The sequence below is a fragment of the Psittacula echo genome (genome assembly GCF_963264785.1).
Source record: "Psittacula echo genome assembly, contig: SUPER_2_unloc_1, whole genome shotgun sequence".
NCBI lineage: Eukaryota > Metazoa > Chordata > Aves > Psittaciformes > Psittacidae > Psittacula > Psittacula echo.
Genome location: NW_027664283.1, coordinates 61,706 through 75,486, shown reverse-complemented (window position 1 = coordinate 75,486; position 13,781 = coordinate 61,706). Strand labels below are relative to the sequence as shown.

General features: G+C 38.6%; 1 protein-coding gene across 1 annotated transcript; it reads right to left on the bottom strand.

The window, feature by feature from the left end:
• Window positions 1-529: 529 nt before the first annotated feature.
• RMDN1 (regulator of microtubule dynamics 1) lies at window positions 530-13,762 on the bottom strand. Its single transcript, XM_080639702.1, has 10 exons — window positions 13,547-13,762; window positions 12,826-12,937; window positions 10,858-10,945; window positions 9,023-9,182; window positions 8,458-8,547; window positions 7,783-7,838; window positions 5,608-5,695; window positions 3,954-3,984; window positions 2,586-2,719; window positions 530-671 (listed from the first exon to the last, which is right to left on the bottom strand). Exons 1-10 carry the CDS (start codon window positions 13,691-13,693, stop codon window positions 633-635), a joined length of 945 nt encoding a protein of 314 aa, XP_080495828.1. The 5' UTR covers window positions 13,694-13,762; the 3' UTR covers window positions 530-632.
• Window positions 13,763-13,781: the final 19 nt, after the last annotated feature.

Genomic DNA, 13,781 nt, shown 5'->3' with positions numbered 1-13,781 from the left:
TCACTACTGACTTGGCATGAGCTTGGTTTCTTAGTCTTAGCAATTTATGCCCTTCATCTTCCTCCTACAGACTGTAGTATCCTTCTCTATTAAAGCAAACACTTAAGTATTTATGGTCAGTTTGTTCTAGATCTTTAGGCATTCTACTGGCAGTACCATGTATATTTGATTGCCTGCCATTTTGTCATTATTTGGTCCTCTTTTTCTCTTGGGTAATGACAACATATTGTTTGGAAAGTCTGTAAATGTTTTCTTTGCTGAGTATCTAACTTAGGTTAATTTAGTTTTCTGGTGAGAGTTACTGCTAAAAAAGCAGCAAGAACAAGAAGAAAGTTTTACTTAATCTCTACAAGCCATCATCTCTGTGCCTCCAAATTGTAGTTCCCTTCTAATGTTCCAGCCCCTCCTCTGCAATATACACTCTGTGTGTCGATGATACCCTTTATTCCCATGACAATCAAGAGAGGATCACATGAAACAGATCTAACTGCCAGTTTAACTGAAACAAGCTAGAGACAGCAGGTTTAGGCTATACTTTTATTAACAGCTTCAGTAAATCACAGTAGTAGTTGGGGTCTTTTTCCTGTTCTGCTCAAACCTGAGGCATCGAATTCCCATCATCTTGTGTCTTGTTACATAGAATTAAGCAACTCCAAAGCTTCTTTCTGTACCTGAAAGAAATATACTTGTAACAAACCAGTGCCACTTAGTTACGGACTCTTCTAGCAGAACTTGCTGTGCAAGCACACAGGTGGTTCACCACAGCCCTGTAAATCCACAACCCTCCTACAAGTAGTCATTTCCATAGCTCAAGATGTTCAACGCTTGAAACATAAACCCACTTAAGTCAGTGCCTTCAGTGTAGTTCACTTAGTATATGTAAAGGGCTTATTTGTGTTGAATACAGATGATTAGCTCTTGATTTGCTGTAGTCTAATAGTAGCATAAAGTAAGTTGTCCTGTACCTGATCATAACCAACCAACCTGGCATTTTCAAAATCAGCACCAACTGAAGAAGTGTGAGAAGACTCTTTTTGAGACCTCATTTGCCTAGGGACTCTGGGTAAAACATGAATATGACCTCTAGCATCTATGTTAAAAAAAAAAAAAATCCCAACAAACTTCTGGCCCTGAAAGAGCAAGCAGTGCAGGCAGGCAGACCCTGCAGATACTCAGATGTAACGAATGTTCAGAAAACCTGCTTATGCCGAGACAAGAATTCCAGTTACTTAGCACAGGCCAGTTTCCTTCTTCCTGGACTACCAGATCTAGTTCCCAGTGAATTCTGCACCACCTCTCAGTTCAGCAGCTCTGCACCCGTTAGGGAGAAAAAGACATAGATGTCTGTACTGGGGGCCAGGCAGAGCTGCAGCAGGTAACAGCAGCTTCCCAACTTGGCTACTGCACAAAAATCCTTACTGACTACTCCTGCATGGTTTCTAAAGGCGAGCTTTTGTGACAGCTGGTTTCACATCTGCCTCCAGCTACTTGTAACCTGCAGAAGAATTGATCAATTTCATACCTTCCTGAGACCATCACTCCTTTAAGCTATTAGATTCCTATACATTTTGCAAAGCAGTGGAGGAATGGAACCTTTACTCGTATTTCGACTGAAAGATGTTACTGAAGGAGCTCGCTTTGGGGAGAAATATTTTGAGCCCTACTACAGAATTTACAGAGGGAAACCTCAATCATGTTTTTTCTGAAGTACAAAATCCTACCGAAGTATTCCTTACAGTTAAGACATTCAGAATGTCACAACACATTTTAGATGTTTTCTGTAACAGTTAAAACATCTCACACTTCAGCTTAATGTGAAATAAATCAGAGGTCAATCAACTGTAAAAAAAAAAAAAAACCAAACTGTAAATCAGTCTTTGTTAGTCCTGATGGTAACAGGATTGTGTATGAAAGGTAGTGCAATTGCTGTGGTTTATACTGAATGCAGTATTAAGTCTATCTAATTGGTTACCTCTCCTAGAAGCACTCTCTATGTGTTCAGGTAGGAAGCAGATTATCTACCCATCTGAACCAGGACCAGTTCAAAGGGTAACTGAGCCTCATATCCCCTAGCATGGAGATTTGCTGTCAAAAGATACAGTACTTCCATTTGTCTCAATTGGGCCTGCAGTGTTAAATGTTAATGGATGTAACAGGGTTTTGCTGCATCCATGCTTTTTATTTCCTTCTGTTCATGTGCTTTTTAGATCTTCAGAAACAGTGATTTCTACCTCTCCAGATCTAGACATATGAAAAGTGAATCTGTGCTCACCTAGACAGAGGTTAGCTCAGGTGCCTGCCTTAACTTCAGCACCACAGTTAAGGATGGGTTAATGTTAGCCACAAAGACATCATGAAGAAAAAAGAATAACTGTTCTTTGTTATAAACAGAGTATTTCCAACCATCGTGGTCAGAGGTTGTTACCAAGATACTAGAAATTTTTGGTGTCTAGATGTGATCCTGGATTATAGGTGCTTAACTACAATTTACTCTGAGTGACCTTTATAAACCATTCCACTGCCATGATGTCACAGGCTGCCAGTTACAATATAGGGCTGTACTACTGCAGTTCTTCATTTCCTACCTGCTTGTCCTCTTCTGTGTGTGCAGGATACTCCTTTGCTTTGCTTAGCCACAGAAGAGCCATCTTTTTATTGTTTAACTTCAGGTAAGTCTTCCCCAAAAAGAGCAAATTTTTGCTGTAAAAATTTGGGTCAGCTGTACAGAGACAGGAGAAAAGCTTTACATGAGAGTGAGCAGCACACTGTCAACATCATTGATACTTACTTTCAAAAAGATGAACAGTATTTTGGCTTTGAATCAGAAGGAAGCCTATGTAAAACTTCTACTTCCCAGGTTTTGGTCTCATACATGAGTTACATGAACTAGTAGCTTGTTAATACGCTAAATGAAACTAGGTTTCTCACAAGGAGGGATCTTAATGCATAACAGCTCTGCTTTGCAGATTCTGTACTTTTCTGGGCCTGGTAGGTACAGAAGGCAATGCAACCAGCTTAGCAAGTAGAGGCCAGGAAATCAGGGCACATTTCCCAGCTTAAGACCATATATATGGCTTTTGCTGCACAGAAAGCAAGCTTTAAAATAATGTACCCACAGTTAATTTTTTTTTAAGGAGCATTTTACAAAGCATGATTTGGCTATCAATCATTATTAAAGACTAATCTTGACTACTGTGCATACTTGCAGCACAACGCTTCTCTGTTGCTGGATCTGAGGTCAGGATTCAAAACATACGGAGTTGTTCCAGAAGCAAATTCTGAGAGCAAGTCCACTGTTCCAGTTCACAGCTGCATCAGTTTGCACCCCAGGGAAGATACACAATGAACTTTTCCTTTTAACTTCACTAACTATATACAGATCTTTCATAGAATACCGTCTTCCCTTGTCTTCCTTTACCTTTCAGCTACTCAGTTTTGTTTATGGCTTCACTCTTTGAGAAGTAACAGGTCTGTGTTTTCTTTTACATGCGGACAGCTTTACTGCCAGGTAGATAGGCATTCTGACCTAAATAGCTTGTGAAGTAATAAAAGAATGTGCCTTCTCTGTTGTTCTACTTGGAACACAGAGGACTTTTGAACTTTAAGAAAATTAAAAAAAATTACATAAAATTCCCTTTTTTCATTACTTTGTGCATTCTAGTTGAATGCCTTGGGGAAGAGTACTGTACTACTAATGAAGATACTAATGTCACTTTAATACTTACTCTGAAAAAATCCCTCATGTTGCACTCTGTCATAGTAAACACATAGCATGTTTTTGAGCATCTCCAATGAAACATTCCAAAGTGACAGTCTAGTGTGCTGACACACAACAGGCTGGTATGTTTATCAGTAGATCACACTCTATTAAGGTAATACCAAAAGCTAGAGGTTTATTGCAACTCATCACTTATAAAAGATACTATCCTGTCCAGAAAAGCTGAAAGTATTACCTTCCTCTGCCATGTGGAAGTAACGAAGAGCCTGCAAAAGATACGGTGGTCATCTTTAAAATGGAGAACAAACTGAACACAGTATCAAACTAAAGCCTTATGCACGTGCTGAACATAGTTGAAGGACTTCCTGTCTGTGATCTCACTTTTATTAATTCAGTAAACTACTGATGGTTCTCATTCAATGTACAATCAGATTTGACATCTCAACAGAACTAGTACTTGTCCAGCTATTCCGCTGCCACTTCCTCCAGAAACACAGTAACTCTATTTGGTACTCTGTGTGTAAACATAGTACCTAGCAAATTGGATTGTGTTTTTCTGTCTTCAACTTGTCAAAATAATTTTATTTCTCCCATGTAGCATAACTGTAGTTTCCTCCAGCCAGTTCTCATGTATAAATTTAATAGACGAAAAATCTTATGATTCAGGTCATAAATGTTGACAACTACTTCAGGGAGCGCCAATTCTTACAGAGCACCAGTTAGTACCCTCTTACATGAGGATAAATGTTTATTAAATCCACGCTCATTTTTCAATTAGTTTCCCATCCTGCACATCAGAAATCTCAGTCCATTCCTACTTGTTCCTGATGTTACCAGCCAGAGGGAAAACACTGACAGAACTTAAGTGTAGATGTATCTATAAAACAGACTTTACTGAAACTGCAGAGGTCTTACCAGCATGGCTCAACTACACTTCTCAACTACAACTTTGCTGCTTCAGCCAATTTAAGCACTACAGAATTTGATGTTGGGACTGGCATGATTCTGCACTATTAGAAATCCTGGCTGACAGTTTGCATTCTTCTGAGAGTGACTGTCAGAAAAGCTTAAAAGCTTGACATTCCATTAAAAAGTTTTATTTCTTTTTCAATCAGAGCTTAAATTGCTTTTTGTGTAACAGCAAGAGCCTTCTGCAATTACTTTCTAGTGACTCCTGCCTCCCCGCCTTAAAAGAGCAAAACACACCAGGCTAGATATTGGTTGATCAAAACGAAGACTAACAAACAGCTGCAGCAAACTTTCCTATTACCAGTTCAATTTTCTGGTTTCTAGTACAAGTACACTGTGTTAGACACCCTAGAAGATATATGTCTGGACAGTATCTTCTAGGGTATGTGATGGCAGCAATTTGCATAGCAAAGACACAAAAATACTTTTGACTGAAAAAAATCCACACCATATGTAGCCAGGGGATGAGAAATGGTGTTTGTGGTAAGTAACAAAGCAGGCTGTTGCTTTTTACATATAAAGAGAAAAGTCCTCATAGTCCTATCAAATAAGTACATGGTATAACCACCAAAGAAATCATCAGCACCAGAACTAGTATGGACAGTTAACCTGCAATACATCACAATAGTAAATATAAAATAAGTTACACATAGCTTCTTATTTCCTGCTGCACAAACTACATAAATAATTTTCACTATTCTGTGTGTGCTACAGCTGGAAAAAACCCAAAAAGGATTGTTATGTTGTCATGTTTTTAGATATCCTTCACTCTCCTGTTATATTCCCATTTTATTAATTGCAGTTCTAAAATCACAAGTCCATGCTTATTCCATAAACAGAGGCCAGCTTTGTCAGGAGCATTAGTAGAAGTGTATCAGCAGCTTTGAGAGGGGAATATGTGAAACATTTTCTTATTGTACCTCTTGAAATGTGGAGGTTGGTGGTGAGGCAAATAGAGTTGCAGCTATTTTCCTTTGGTACCACGGCATTTCAGCAAAGGTGTAACACCTGGAGTAAAAGGAAACATTTGTATATACCCTTCACATTTTTTTCTCATTTTCAAGTAAAATTCTCATATCTTGGATGTCATAATTGTTGTTTCCATGAATCACAACAACTCCAGACACACCACAAGTTCTATAAGCAAGTTCTTACAACTGCGTAATGAACCAGCAAGATGTCTGAAGTTGCTGTGTAGCTCTGCTAAAGAAGCGTTGGTGTGTCTTTTACTGGGAACTACTATTACACTGGACAAACTGGAGGCAGTTACTAACCATGAGACAGCTTTTGAGCTTGAATGATTTTAACCATTTATGTGGATTTGATACTGTTCTAATGTATTTTCAAAAACAAGGTGCGAGTTGCCTTAAGTCCATTGCCTTATCTCAACACTACCTTGTTTTTCTCAATTATTAATATGAAGGAGATCTGCAGTATGTCCCTGAAAGACTCTGATCTACAAGAATGAAAATAAATCCAAGAATCAAACTACTGTGTTCTAGGCTAGGCCATTCTATGCTGTTGTACTATCTACTAAATAACAAAGGTAATCAGTTGCCCATCTCAGAGATGTTGAAATGATTAAACATTTAAGTACTTCAAACACGTAGAACATTCCAGGTGTAAACGTTAGACAATTCTATTCACTTTATTACCCTCCTACACCGAGTATAAAAATATTATTCTCTGTGCAAAATAAGAGAGCTCTAGAGGAGGTGAAAAATCAATAAATGCAATTGTGGAAGTGTCTGGAGGAGAGGAGGGTGAGGCATGGAATAAATAAACATTCCAAGCTGAAATTCTGCCATCAGATGTGTCTTACCAGAAGTGCCAATAAAAAAGGTTCAACGCAGGACAGGCTACGAAGAGAAGGCAAAAAATACTCAAAAACTGTCTTATACGAAATTCCATGAATTGATGATGCTCTTGATTCCATGAATGAAGATGCTCTGGGATGCCATGAGTATACAATATGGAAATACTGGCAGAATTATCCCTTAAATGATTTCTGATCACCTTTTCTAATTTTCCCTAGGAACAGTATCTTAAGTACTTCCCAGAACAAGCTTCCTATCTCAGAACTGAGCTTGAGGGTCATTCAATTGGTAGCATACGCTTCTGTTTAAAAATTTAGACTACTGCAATAGTTAAGTCATGTGGGAATGAGTGGTGGATACTGCAAAAACAAAGTACATTTGTAAACTAATAAAAACCGCTGGAGTAATAAACTGTAGTTCACTCTGATATTCAAAAATACTGTGTTTTAGTATATTTTTTAAGCTACAAATACATTTATTTATTTTCAATCTCTCAATCTTACACTAGAGATTTCCTTTAAAACAATGTAGCAGCTTTGGTGTCTTTCACACAAATAACCAGAAATGCTGCCTGGAGTCTGTCACTAACACACAAAGGTACTGCTTTCAGCCACGCAGCTTCCACAGAATGCCCTGGTTTGTCTGGAAAGGTGAATTTCCAGTCCCCTCACCTGGTGTGTAACAGCAATTCTTGGTAACAATTTCACTGAGCAGTAAGTTCAATTCCAGAGATTTTTGTTAATGTATATGCATTTATAAGCTGCCTTTACTTAAAGATAACTTTAAAAATACAGTATCAAATACAGTATGACAACAAAAAAACAACCCAGAAGTCTTTTAGGAACACATCTTGCTTTTGATAGCTTTTCACTATACATAGATTGTATTAAGTTGCAGCCAGCACCAAAATTCAGCGTGATTTCAGTGTTTTGTTTCCATTCACACCAATAGAACAAAATAAGTAGTACTCACAACCTCTGATGTAAGCATGTTTCCACAGCAGACATCTGCAAAATGTGTTTTTAATAGTTCCATACAGTAAAACAAAATAATGGGATGAGCAATTATTTTTCATCTTTTTGAACAGCATATGCCTTAACAGCCAGACTTTTTCAAGGCTTGACGTCCTATACCCCCGTTCAATAGGTTTTCATGTCTGCATCAACTAATTACAAGCCACTGAATTATTCCAACCATTTTTGCAATTCATATAAGACATTTTATATTGTGGCATTTTGCTTTGCCACATGCTAACTTTTGTTTGAAAATACGCCTTACCAAATGCCTATAAGATGAATTGTTGTAGCATCTTTTGGATTCAGTTCAATGGCTTTCTAGTGAGGAGGAAAAACACACAAGATGTAAAAAGTTGTTTTGCCACATTTGGATTAAAATACATTTAAAAAGTAGACTGTTAATTAAACCAGATTAACAGTGTGTAGAATTTCAAGGCAATATGGTATTTATTCAGTGCACAACTAAATGGCTCCAAGAAACTGAAGACACTGGCAGATGTCTAAGCACTTCTGTTTAGTACTAGTAGGTCATTAAGAATTTTACTTCACATGAGACTTGGCATATTCAGATTTTTATTTCTGGTGGTATCTGTAGTCCTTTATCTTCTCCAGGACTTTCCTTTACTGCTACACAATCCACAGTTAAAAAGACAGCCACACATCCATTTCTCAAGAGCACAGATACATTTTATCTAGCCCTACGACGTGCCAAAAGCATGTCAGCTATTTCAAGACTCCCTTCTCTATGGGCTTAGTTTTCTGCAGGAGATAAATTTGTCCTCCTTGGAGGCTGGTGGGGCATTCAGGACTGTTACAAAACCAAAGTGTCACCAGCAGATTTGAACAGTACATTTGCCAAAAAATAGCTCACAACTGTCATGCAGTCTACATACTGGACACGTGAATGCTGTTGTATGCAAAACACTGTCTACATTACCTGGAAGTGCTCTTTGATAACAAAGGCATTTCCAATTTTAGTCTTAATTCCTTCAAAATCTCCAACATCACTGAGGCAGATTCCATACCACTGTAATTCAAAGAATAAAAACATTCAATACAGCACTATGGCTATTAGTAGTTAATTAAAAAACAACAAAATGGAAAAGCTGCCACCACCACTGATGACAACAAGTGATTTTCAGTGAAACTCTATAGAGCTATTGTTGTGCTTAGAAAAGGCATGCGAGACATGGGGCATGTGCAACATTACTGAGGCTACACAAGAGAAGGATGAGCTAATCGCATCAGCTGTAATCAACTTCATCGGTCACCTCTTTCGTGGTCCTCCACATATTTAACCAGTTCCTGTTTCCTGTACAGAGGCAATTTAGTTGCAGAAGTCTGAACTCTGATCTTCCAAAACAGGGGGAATTAGAAGTCTCACTCATTCAGTCTCAACTGAGAAGTTAAATTATGCTGAAGTCTGCTGTAACAGCACATTTGTTCAAACTTCCACTGGCAGAAATCAAAGAACAAGACATGAGTTATTTTGCTTGGCTCACCTTGTGCGCTGCAGAATTTGATTCATTTTTTTCAAGTGCCCTTTTTGCATACTCAAGGGCTCCATAAGCCAGTTGTTTCTTCTCCTCTGCAGAAGTACTGCTGAGCTGAGCTAAGTCTCGTGATGCCCGTGCCAGCCGCCATAACAGCTCTGTGTCATCACTAGTTACGAACAGAAACACTAACATACAGCAATTACAGCAATCATGGAAATTAAGCAAGCAAAGGTCTTAAACCAGCTTTTCAATATGTACCCTAAGTGGGTGATAAGACAACAGTGTATATGCTATGTACAACTACAAGGTAACAAATAACAATGGAAGCCCTCCATTACAGACTCTCTGACGATACCTTTGTTCTACCATTCTGGTCTGTGAAGCAAACATCTCTGTAGGAAAGGGCTTTGTTTTCTCAAAAAAGATGCAGAGTTAAAAAAACCCCACAGCAGTACCACTGAAAACACCAGAAGGAAAACAAGCAGTACTTGGTTCTTAGCTAGCCAGTATTTTTTCCAGCATCCCACTGATTTGATATTAATGTTTACTAGGAACGTTAAAAAATATTATGAATCTTTTCCCTTATAATTGTATGTAAATAATCAAATTCTTCCTAGAACAACAGTGAAAAAACAGATTAGCCATGCCACTACCACATAAAGCTGTACCTTTATATATGTAGCTATATAAAATGGTGTGTGGTATGTTATAGCCAAAGGGATTTTAGGTTTTATTATCTTGTTAACATACTGTTTTGAAACACTGCTTGCACTCTGTTCAGCTAACTACCATTTGAATTTTGGCTTACTATTTTAATAGAGACATTAAGTTTAGAAAGTCTTTCAGAGCTTCTTATCTGGTGATAAAACTCAGACCAAAAATATTAAAAAGCATACATGAGTTAATGTTAAACTCAGAGCAACAACAAACACCAGTTTTCTTCTATGGAGTAACCCTGGGTCACTGCTCAGAGTGCAGCAGTCCTGCCTGCACTATTTAACACACAGTAACGGAAACAGCTGATTCATTTTTCACCCAAGTCACAAAAATGCTAAGTACTGCTAATGGAATCATTACTCCTCACAGAATAATTAGTATTGTTATACACCTGTCAGCAAGCTTACACCTTGCTTATGACATGGTGACCCTTAGAGGTTAGGATCTTAATTTAACTTCCCAGGCTTCATACTTATGACCCTGGCAAGAAGGGGCAGTGGTAAAGAATCAAAAACTGCACAGTTGATTCCCTTTAGAAATGTTCTAGAGATGCCTTGTGTCCTCCAAAGGAATGGACTTTGCATTTTCTGCCTTCTCCTTAAACAGCTTGTCCCAGTTCACTTATCAATAACGCTTTGTGCAGCTAAGACATAACTACATGAGGAAGGAGCTTTTTTTGTGCAGACTCAAATACTGACATGAGACAAATGAAAGCAGAAGAACAGCTGGTCAGCAAAGAAAAAGAAAACAGTGACTCGAAATTTTTAATAGCTAAATTCTAGGTACTTTGATCATTTAGTAATGTGTAGGCACACTGTGAGGTTTTGTTGAGGCTTTTTTTCCACTATAATTTAAAGAATTTAGCGTAACAAATCAAGCAAGCAAGAAATCCTCCTTCAAAGGACTGAAAACTTGAGTGTTGATTCTCACCACCTACAGCTACCAGCCCTCATTTCATTCATTTTTCCATTAGGAGAGAAAAGATCAAGAGTCCTTTTTTTCTGCTTACATAAGGGTGAAAGGAAGGTTCTCCAGCATACCACAATGAGAACACAAGCTGAAAAAAACTGATACAGAAGAGCACAGAAAAGAAGTCACAGTAATGTCTCAATGCAACAAAATACCTATTTTTATGCTGAACCAGCAACTGATACAGCTTTTCCGTTTCTCCGCTCCCATACAGGTAGTCTGCTTGCTCTATAACTTCTTCCACTTAAGAAGGAATTAAAATTGTGGAAATAGAAGAACAAAGTACATGTAATTAGAACATTATAACATAAACAAAACATTTTAGAGCAAGACAACCTATCTAAAACATAAGAAACAAACATAAGGACGTAGTTCCTTTTCAGGCCATCATTCCAAACAACTTACATGCATAGGAGGATTGAATAAACTACATTTTCAATGAGCAACTAGGAAGAGAAACAGTGTTGAATACCTGCCTCTCTCATGAAACTACAGAACAGCTTTCAGCAACAGAGCTTTGGATTGTCTTTTTCATTCTCAATATCATCTCATAGTTTTGCTACAATCTGACTGCAGATTGAATAGGCCCCATTAGCTTGCTCGACAAGCCAAACTGAAACATCGCTCAAAGGTTTTCTGAGTGAAGTTCTCTACGTGTTCAACACACTAAAAGTAAAAATAATTCTGAAAATCAGGATCAGCTTTCTAGAGTGTCAATTTATGAACCAAGTACCCATTTTCTTAGGATACTTTACATCTCTAAAAAATACTTCAAAACAGAGATGGGAAAGTACAATTTCCACAACTGAAGACAGTAATATATGAGTAAGTATCATGTGTATATAGTACATAAAACAGCATTCCAGAAATAGAAATATTAAACACCACAAAATACAGGATTCTACGACGAGAACGGACAGAATTAGGAGGAAAAATACGCAAAAGGAAGCATTTAGATAATTCTATTAAAGTATTTAACTGTACAGGAGATGATCAAACTCTGAGTTTACTCTTCTGCCACCAACATTAAAACATGAAAAAATTACCTTTTAAGTCAAAAGCCTTCTCTAATTTCTTACAGAACTTTCAACTATGCTTATCATCTCTTTAATACTACTCTTGGGTCCATGATCAAACTTCTAAGTGAAAACATAAGCTCTTCCCCCCTAACCCCCCAAAAAAAGTGTTTTTTCAAGTTATCTACTGAATATGGTAGTCATGTTTCACAGCAGCAGGTGTTCTTACAGAAGAGAAAAAAAAAACCCAACATTGAAGGCCACTAAACACAAAAGTCTTCTCTTCAGCTTAGAAAGATCTTAGAATATAAAGCAGTGAAGATCAGGCAAGCATTATGGATAATTTTTAACTCTGCCACCTCTAAATGCTTTCTGTTAACCATTTCAAAGATAAGATAAGGCAACAGTCTACATGGACTTCGGATTTTAGCATCCAAGAGGAGCTTCATGGTACATCTTCAGTATTATGTTCAGCAAACTGTTAAGTTTGCTTGCTTAGTCTCCCTGAATACTACTAACATATCTAATGACTAAATGCTCAGAACTCAAACTTCTGAACACCTTTCCCACCAGAGGTTTTATATAAATTGTTAGACTTCTATTTCTTTAAGAGTGTTTTTTAGGTATTTCTTTTTCAGTCTTATTTTCACAATATCTACTACTTGTCTTGTAGAAAGCCCACTAACACTGCTTTTTTTTTTTTTTTTTTTTTTGGCCATGTTGCTTGATTCAAGTGAGACTGCTAAACAGACCACAAGCAACTAAGTAGTGTTCTTTATCTTCCTCACGGGAAATTTTCCTATTTGCGTACCAAATAGTTACCTTAAATCTATTCATTGAACCTCTACCTGTTGCAGCAAATTAAATAGTTCCTTATCTATTCAAAAGTACGTTGTCTGACTTTTTGTGTAAGCTTCTATTATTGTTAAATTGCTACAAGGCTACCTTGAACCAATTCAAAAGCATCCTATGATGAAAATACATTGTGTGCAGTCTTAATGGAGAAAATCAAGTGCATTACACCATTTTCCTATATAATTCTGGCACTAAAACCAAAAAAAGTTCGCATTAGAATAACCTACAGACTTCAAAATTTAAAAATATTACCTTTGAAGCTTGCATGAACCTCAGCAAAGCCAGAAATCAGCTTGTGAGCTTCATAAACCAGAAAGGCCCCTGTTGAAAGCACAAGGCCCCTCTGAAGGCTTTTTCTAAGCACCTGCATGGGATCACAAGATACGCATTAATAAACAGTCAACCTGACTTAAAAAAGTTTGTATGCTCTCTAGTATCATTTATATTTCGGATCTTGATCAGAGAAAAGCCTTTTGAATGTTAAAAAAAAAACTTCATAAGATAAGCCACATAATCATGAGGGTATTTTCTAGTTTTTTTCACACGGGCTGGTAATCACACTTTCAAATAGGAACAGAGCATTAGGCTGAAAATAAACCATAAACATGTTCAAAAACCATGTAGAGAAGGCCCTTTGTGACACGGTTTAGTAGTGGACTTGGCGGTCCTGGGTTAAAGGTTGGACTGGGTGATCTTAAAGGTCTTTCCCAATCTCGTTGATTCTATGATTCTAAGAATACGGAGCACACACAAGGCAAGAAGCAAAGTATCAAACTCGTGTTTCTGACGAGCGAACGAGCCCAGGGATCCTAGTTGCACAAAACCGCAGCAGCTCCTCACCGCGCCTCGCCACGCTGGTCTCCGTAGCTGCCACCCACCCCAGACCCCCGGCCGTGGCCAGGCGAGCGGCAGGCACAAGCTTACGAAGAAGACCGTGGAAGCGGTCGCCCACCCCGAGCAACAACGCGGCTACCTCTTTGTCTCCGGCCCCGCGGCTGGCCTCCCGACCCCGTGGGCCGTACGTCGCGCCTCCCGCCCCACGCCGGAGCAGCCTCCCCAGACAGGCGGGGCCGCGGTGGAAGGGCCGCGCCAACACCAACACCTTCATGACGGCAATCATCACACCCCCACGGCAGAGGACCCGGTCCGTCACCCGAAGCAGCCCGACTGAGGCGGAAACAAGAACAGCGACCCCGCGTTCCGCCAGC

Bases quoted from the DNA above. Each gene is read 5' to 3' on its own strand.
- RMDN1 (XM_080639702.1), bottom strand. From the start codon at position 13,693: ATGATTGCCGTCATGAAGGTGTTGGTGTTGGCGCGGCCCTTCCACCGC. The intron at 3,985-5,607 runs GTACAATAAGAA...TATCTTTTGCAG, and splicing joins CAACCTCCACATTTCAAGAG to GCTCTTCGTTACTTCCACAT. The intron at 672-2,585 runs GTAGGAAATGAA...TATTTCTTTCAG, and splicing joins ACACAGAAGAGGACAAGCAG to GTACAGAAAGAAGCTTTGGA.